The sequence below is a fragment of the Dysidea avara genome, chromosome 11, assembly GCF_963678975.1.
Source record: "Dysidea avara chromosome 11, odDysAvar1.4, whole genome shotgun sequence".
Lineage (NCBI taxonomy): Eukaryota > Metazoa > Porifera > Demospongiae > Dictyoceratida > Dysideidae > Dysidea > Dysidea avara.
In genome coordinates this window covers 11,476,067-11,484,904 of record NC_089282.1, presented here as the reverse complement: position 1 = coordinate 11,484,904, position 8,838 = coordinate 11,476,067, and the positions used below count along the sequence as shown (strand labels likewise).

The window sequence follows — 8,838 nt, the reverse complement described above, 5'->3', positions numbered from 1 at the left end:
GGAGATGGAAAAATTGACATCTTGTAAATCAAGTAGGTCAACGTACATTGTGAACTTCTTGGAAATGGCGCCTAGTATACCAATTAAAACTGGTATAATAGAGATTTTCTTCTGCCAGAGTCTTTCAGAGTACAGAGTACCACAAGCATCCACCACACAACTGTGCACACACACACACACACAAAACTAAAAAGAAAGCCTTCATCTTCCTACCCAGTAAATCAGCACTGGGACACCTGAGCACTACCTCATGCACTATACACTTATAAATTAGTGCAAGCAAATCCTCCTGGAGCAAAACTAGTAACTCACAAGAAGCTGTACCATGTCTCACAGGTGGGCATCCAAATTCTATACATGGACCTTCATCTATATAGACATTTGGTATTTGCTTCCTGGTACTTATTGATGTTACAGCTGTGTGGGCTACTTCCCAGTTGAGATCAGGTCACCAGATACCCATTTAACATCTGAGTAAATTGGAGCAATGAGAGTGAAGTTTTTAGTTCAAGAAAACAACAGCAACTGGGCGTATAATCAGGCATCAAACCTGAAACTTTGCTATTTCCAGGATAATACTCTAACTACTTGATTATACTGTTTCACACACACTCACACGCACACACACACACACACACACACACACACACACACCGCGCGCGCGCGCGCGCGCACACACACAACACACACACACAACCACTGAACCATATATACTATACCTTGACAAAGGGATATGCTAAAATTTATTTACTTGTTTCAAGAATGTGTAACTTAATTTGAAAGCTTTAGGAGTGTACAACAATATAAGTTACTTTCCTGCTAAATTAACAAACTTATCAGTACCAGCTGTCCAACTTTCCCTCACCTGTTCACTGCTTTGTAGGCAATATTCCATGCCATAATATAATGAAGCCATGGTCAGTAAGTGTTTGATACATTCAGCTATTCTGCAAAATTAATTCTCACATGTTTTATCAACCCAAAATCATATTAACTTAGAGCAGTTGTGCATTAAAGTAAATGTTGCCGTAACAGTTCTTGACGTCTTTATATAATCAGTATCAGCTCACAGTGGACTAGACACATTTTCCTATGTGCAAGTAAATTCTTTAGTGATGGTATGTGTATGTGCTCTGATAGGAAATTCTCCAAACATCCTAACATGTCACATTTATTTACAAACAAAATCAGAGCCTCCGACTTCCATGAAGACATTGCAATAGAAGACATGAAATTAACACTATAGCAAAATTTTCTAACAGGAAACTCCTTACTTGTGGAAGCTTCAACTTGTGGCATCTAAGATGGACTAAGGCACTAGCTTGCTATTGTCAGTGGCCTATCCACCCTCCTAGGAGTCCATTAATTCATCTGGCCTAAAAAATAAATCGCTTGTAATTACATTACCATCCCTTGACTATGTGGGTGGGTGGGTGTCTCGGGGGACCAGATCAAAGAAGAATCTGGGACAGGAAGCTGCAGTCAAGAAGTGTGTATGTGCATGTAAAACATATTTTTAGGACAGTATAGTTGTAACAAAAAGATTGAGATATCTTATCCAAAGAGCAGTCAAACACTCTAATACAACACTCATATTTTGAATTATAAAGTATTAACTGCTCTATATATTTTCAGTCTTTTGTGATTTTTTGAGAAGTGTCAGATCTGCATGCTGGACACATACTCAGCTGTTCATACATGTTTCCATACACTGTACTGTTGTAATGTTAACACCTACATGAACTTTTTGAATGAAGCCCGTTCACTTTCTGTTCAATTACTTTAATAGAGCATACACTTACTTATAATTGAATAATCAGTTATTATTATAGGCAACTGAAGTGTTTGAATGATAGTGGTATGGATATAACCATGTTCTTGGATTGCATTGCCCTATATATATATATATATATACCTGAAAATTAAATGTTTATGGATCAATGATGGATGAAGTATCTAAGAGGGATCATTCATGCATCTTTTACATTCTAGTATATAGTTGGTAACTGTGTAATGACAAACAAAAGTATTCTGGATTAACTAGCTATAGGGTAGCTGCACTGTGAGCTGTAGTAAGATGATGGAGCAGTTAAAAATTTTATCCTACATTCTGAACTGTAACTGTTTGACAATTCCTGAAATTGTATTCAACTTTGAACTGGGACTTCTTCATGACAGTAGAATGTCCACCACTAATTGAAGTCGCATGGTAGATATAGGCAAATTATGCTAGCACCTAAGGCTACAAATATAGTACCATAAGCTCCTAAATGCAATGCATATTGCATAACAATAAAATGGTGTTCTGGTATATAATGCATAAATACATTTAATTCATTGGACTTTAATACTGAATTCGAAACCATGATAACAAGTGAGATCCATACAAACAGCAGCGAGATTATTAGTAGAGTAGCTAAGCGAAACAAATTGTTCACTTTTTGATAAAAGTACCAAATTTGGTACAATATTTTGATTCATACTGTTTCATATTAGATACGGTGCCATTAAAATTACATGCTCAAAGAACCTAACAAATAAAAGCAATAGAAAATGTATTGAGAAAGCCATAATAGCGCTTAATAGTAAGTATGATCCATCCGGGTGTTTGCAATGTTAAGAAGCAGGGAGGATCAAGGTATATGAAGCCATAGATATGCAACATATTGTTTTTATTGGACTGCGCCTGTACTTTAAACACTGAAATATTGGCTCCATTAGAAGTGTTAAAAAACAGATTATTTTGCCACATTTTGAAGGTTTTCTGTAAATTTGAAATACATGCTTGCTATTTAAGCAAAAACAAAGATTTTGAATGCACTTGTATAAGTTAGAAATAGGCTTCCAAACATGCCCTAAGGCAATGATATTGATGTGGCACCATATCTCCAATGATTTAGTATACCTTACTCAACTTCCACAGAAAATTTGGTACTTTTATCACAAAGTGAACAATTTCATCAAAATTTGTTGCTTAGCCTCTGTACTATATATATAATTATACAGCACAGCTGGTTTCCCCAGTATATGTTAAATATAACTGATCTAGCTATACTGCATGTATGTGTGGTGTTTAGCTTGTATTTCAGCTGAGACTATGCTGCATGTTAGCTACAGGTTTTGTTTAATCAGCAGAAATATTGACTACTCAATACAGAGGCTGTCAAGAGGAGATTATCCATCCTCATTCAGAGTGTGTGTAAAGCAGTGTAGTTGGCCGTGGCCAAGCCATGCATCCATAAGCATGCAAGACTATCATTTTCTTATTACCAACACACTCACTATTCAGTACTTTATAGCCAACCATATACATCAGTAAACTGTACTATCTCAATTTCCATGCTCTATAAGAGCATCCAAATCTTTGGCTGCTCCAAATAGTAGCCATATATGCCACTGCATGGTCTTTTCATATTCGATTTAAGTATAATTTTATTTAAACATGCATGCACTAAAGATGCATGCAATTTGTTCAAATGTGTTAGCTCAGTCTCGTGCTCAGCTAGTATATTATTCTACAGTCCCCCACATAGATCAACAAACAAGAAAATAACAGTCCAAGTGAAAAGTCCTATACCCTTACCATGCATAGTAGCTGTATATACCGACCACGTGCGCTGTACATGACACTTTCCAACTCCGTGTATGTCATTATACATGAAGTTCCTGCGTAACATAACTCCGTGCTTGTACAAGAGTATTGTAATCTTCTGTCATGTGTTATCCTCTTACTGTTGGTTTATTATAGCCAGTACAACTTATTGAACCAACTTTCATCAGTTCAGTATCGCTTAGCATTTCTTTCCAGGAATGGTGAAAATAAATTGTTCATGCCTTACAAGAAACAGTTAAGTTTCCCATGTAACTCAGTTATGTATCTATATAGGATTTTTTGATGTGATATACGTGCACTGCATAATTAAGTAACATGATGGCAGCGTAAATTAGCAATCTATGCATCTATAATTCATTTGATTGCATAAATTCCTTCTCCAAAAAAATACTGATCTGGCATGTAGGGAACATTAAGTATTCTCAAGCTAGAGCCAGAGAGAAATTGTCATTTTAGTGTTAACAAATAAAGTGCACACATTATATACATTACATAATAGGTTGGGCGAGTCCAGACACGCACACATGCAGCCGCAGATGGGATATACCCCAAAAGTATAGGTGGTACAAAGAATATACAATTAAAATTAAACATACATAATTATACATGTACAAATCATGCAGCATTCCCCTGACCAGTCTAGCCAATCTCTTACCAAAAATATTCTTCTAGAATAGGACAAAGATACTGCAATGACCTTACCCTGCAGCTTGATTTTGTTCATAGTAGTTAATGCGGTTTGAAAGGATGACAATGGTAGTACTAATACACCTGTTTCATTTGTAAACATAAGGAGCTCCAAGGTGATTGAATTCTGACTACACATTTCATGATACAGTCCCTTGCAGAACCAAGATGTACAACCAAGTCCAAGGGGCAAGTCAGCTCCTGCATGCCCACTAAGTTGTTTACTCTGAGGCAACTATATTGATCACTTGCCTGCATCAGTGTCAAAGATGGTTCCCGCCTTGATGTGACTGCTGAGAGTTTTTGGGGATAGGATACTGAGGAGAATATATGGTATAAAAGTTTTAACTCTTTGGCCTCCTCTTATGCCTCCACTCCTTTAGCTCAATGCTTTCACCGAGTTGAACTTGACAAAAAACGTATATGTATGATCGGAGTGAGTTCATGAAGTAGAGAGGGTACTTTTTCTCCATTGGTGTTCGTCTTGTTGTGGTGGGATGGGACCAGCAGCAATTGCATGTCATTGGCCTTATTTCTGAAAAACATGGTCATCCCTACAGTCAGGCACTATTTTGGATCAGGTGTAAACTGTCTTATTCCTTACTGTTTCATTCTGCCATAATGTGTTTATGTGGGTCAAGGTCTCACCATCATAGACATCAGAATTTACATGATCCAGCAATTGACTTGGTCTGCTCTAACAGTTTGGAACCTGAATAGCTAAGTAGCTATATAATGTATAGTATTCCTTTTTTGCTAGTATTTTGTGCAAGAGTATATGTAAAGCCATACTAGAGATATTAGAGTCCATGGAAACGTATTTATGGTCCTGTGACAAAGCACTATAGTACTGGGACAGCCACAGCCCAAAACGTAGGCTGAGCACTGATGATATAATGAGTTTAGCAACAAAGTTGAGCACCTGGATATTTTACTACGTCATTGTATGCGTACAAATTTTCGAGGGATGTAATTTTCGCGGTTGTCTAGTCTACAATTCGTCAATCCGCGAAGATTACATACCTCGAAAAATTGCACATATACGATAGCGAATAAGTTAGAGGTCATCGTACATTTGTTCTTTTTAAGACGCATCACTTCCAGATGTTTAAGAAGTAAGGAGAATGACATTTATGTGTCACGTATTAATCTACTACAGGTTTGATTCAGACACGGAAGTGTCCGGTATCAGCCAAACAAAGTCTTCAGTGGCCAAGGGGATACGCCAGCGATTGTTAAAAGATTACCCGCCAATAGAACCGTACTTAGACGACATAGTTCCGAAGAAAGAAGCACTGAACATTATTAAATGGTATGTACTGTTTTCAGAGCTACTGGTTTTTAATAGCAAGAATTGCAGCCATGATCACATAGAGTTATTGGCTGTAAAAGGAGAGCTGCTTTTCTTCAGACAGAGAGTTGGGCCCTACATACCTTGTCTAAAGCTCCTTCACAAATGTATGCCTTAACCATGATATAGTGTGTATGTTCATATGATCTTTATAGATCCTAACATGTTGCCAAAATTACAAGTGGACAAAGGAGCTATCAAATTTATTCTCAGCGGTGCCAATATTATGGCACCTGGTTTAACATCACGGGGTGCTTGTATGGACACTGATCTTCCTTCAGACACAGTTGTGGTAAGTTGTAACTAAACAAAAGCAAAAGTCAATTTTCACAATGCATGTTTGTATGCCAACCACTGAGCCACTGAATGCCATCAGTGAAATGTGCTTCCCAGCTAGGTGCATGTACACTGCAGGACATGTGGTTTCACTAAATTTGTACTAGCACACCTATATATACAATACACAGGTATAAGGAATTTGATATTCAGTAGGTACAGGCCAGGTTGCCTTTAGGATTTCCTGACATTACTATCTAGGTGGCTACATTATAATTAGGCAGGTCACTTTGTATACAAACGACACTTGAGGACTATTAACAAAAGGCCAGCAAAACAGATGACCTTAGTAGCAGTGACCTGATTAGTGGTAGGGTCATGACTAGTAAATCCTTGCATACCACATCAAAGGAAAGAATGAAACTATATTTATCACTGTCAAGCAACATGACCATTTTGCCTCAATGATGTGCAGGAAGAAGCACCTCCTCAATCAATCTTCTAATAATAAGCATGGTACAAAATTACAGACGATGCCCATAAGAAGCCATTGACATCCTTCCTATGAATCGACACCTTTGTGCTAGTGGAGAAAAAGTATTGGATCCAAGACACGAATGATAAGTCCATGATACATGCATTTTAGCTACTACACTAGGTGCCTCAGGCCCAAGCAGCATATTATTATTATTTAAACAGTGAAGAACTCAGGCCTATGTCTGAAACGATCACTTTGTTAGTCAGATGTCAGTCAGCAGAAAATTCTGTTAAATATAAAGAAATCATAGATACTTATCGAAGGCATTTCAGGCCAATTTAAAGGCATGTTTGGGCTTGAGGTGTACCCGATTAATAATAGTGCTATCTATGATTTGATGTCAGTATAGTGCACAGCTTGTAGTTTGCTTGGACTATATAAATTATAGTGTCCCATAACCCAATCTGTTTGCCTTAAGACTGTATATGTCTATATTCAAATGACATCTTTTAGAAGTGTTGTATTTGATACACAAAGAATTCAGTACATCAAGCATTTAGCCTGACTTTTTTTAGTAAGAGATAATTTGTACACATTTGGTAGATTTTTAAGCTAATCAGGCGACTCGTAGGTAGTCATTTTTAAACTTATAGTGTTATGCTGAAAGCTTTAAAATATTTTATGTCTACTAGAATTAAAGTTGGTAGATTTTATATTGGTAAAAACAGTATATACACCATGCTAGCATACTGCAGTTTTGAGAGATGTTATCTGTTTGTTTACTACAGGCAATTATGGCAGAAGGGAAACAACATGCCCTCTGCATCGGTAACACCAAGCTGTCCACAAATGACATGTAAGTGATGATTGTAGAATGTGATGGTTTATAGCTAGACGGTGTTGACCTCTTCACAGACGGACGATCAACAAAGGTGTGGCTGTAGAAAATGTGCACTATTTGTGTGATGGACTGTGGGCTATGAAACTGCACCACAGATAGCAGCAGTAGAAATAAGCTAGTATTGTAAATTTTGTAGAAGAAATGATTGATTACCTGTTGTATCAACATAAACCATATATGGCATGTACAAACATGCACATACATACACACTAGGGTTGGAACAAATGTATATCCTGTGAAGCTTCCTTTGAAAATGTTACCGAAGCTTTGATACAAATGCCATGTCAACTTGAAGGGTATACACTGGGATACAAATCCAGTACAACCGTTGTTTAAACTATAACCAAAAATTACGTAAATGGCAGCTTCCACAAGGAGTGACAATACTTGTGCAACTGGTTTAACTTGTAAGTATCTATGGTAATGAAGCTTGGCGGCATCTGAAACTGATCAAAGCTTTGATCTCCCTAATACACACACTACATATGCAGCTATTAGGTAAAGCTTGTTTTTTTTCCTTTAGTGAACATACACCTACATCAACATAATTGGAATCACATCAGAGTTATGTGTAGTATTTGTCATGTGATATGTTACGTATGTGGTCAGGACATTTGTGTAGAACATATACTCTGGCACTTCCATACTAGGAAACCAATCTCACCATAAAATATATAACAAAGAGGTACGTATACACTTCCTCCACTTTTCCTGCTCATCAATATATTTATATGTGGTAAGAACAGTAGTTTGACAGTCACTAATGATGTTTGTGTTGAGATGCAGTCTACTTGCTGTGATGTTGGTTTGTAAATGGAGAGTATTGACAGCGGTGGATGGTTGTACTGACCATGAGCTGGAAGATTTCTTCATCGGCAGTTCCTGTGAGGAGACATATCTACAAAATCCAAGCAGTCACAGCAATTCAGGATATTATTGGGTCACCAATCCTCTACGTCAACTCTACTGTGACATGGAACATTCTGGTACATCTTGCATAAACATCTACAACAACCATATGGAAACACGTGAAAAGTCTGGATACTATATGTTAATAGGTGGTCATTGGGTGTACTGTAATATGACAGTTATAAGTGAGACACTGGTTGTCCCAACATGTGCTGGCGTTGAGGGAGGATGGCTGCAAGTGGCCCACTTTGATGTCAGCATGGGAGATAACTGTCCCAACAGATGGAATAAGGCTACATTAAATAATGTGAGTTTCTGTCAACGACCACAAGAAGTCGTTGGCTGTTACCGCACAGATATTTCTACAAAAGGCCTGCAATACAAAAGTGTATGTGGAAAGGCTAGGGGTTACCAACAAGGATCAACACTAGGATTTTACACCTCCAAATACAAACCACTGGACAGTTACTACATTGACGGTATGTCAATAACTGCTGGTAACTTGACTCAACACATATGGACGTATGCTGCAGGCCTTACAGAGAATGGATTCCCTAATGAAAGATACAACTGTCCTTGTGCAGCAATTGCAGGCCAAGCCCCGCCCAGTTACGTAGGCGTGA

General features: G+C 37.7%; 1 protein-coding gene across 1 annotated transcript; it reads left to right on the top strand.

The window, feature by feature from the left end:
- Positions 1 to 5,278: 5,278 nt before the first annotated feature.
- Positions 5,279 to 7,584, top strand: LOC136237862 (malignant T-cell-amplified sequence 1-like). The gene is made up of 6 exons (XM_066028086.1): positions 5,279 to 5,415; positions 5,460 to 5,612; positions 5,661 to 5,758; positions 5,807 to 5,943; positions 7,194 to 7,261; positions 7,321 to 7,584. The coding sequence occupies exons 1-6, from the start codon at positions 5,405 to 5,407 to the stop codon at positions 7,403 to 7,405; spliced, it is 552 nt and encodes a 183-aa protein (XP_065884158.1). The 5' UTR covers positions 5,279 to 5,404; the 3' UTR covers positions 7,406 to 7,584.
- The last annotated feature ends 1,254 nt before the right edge of the window (positions 7,585 to 8,838 follow it).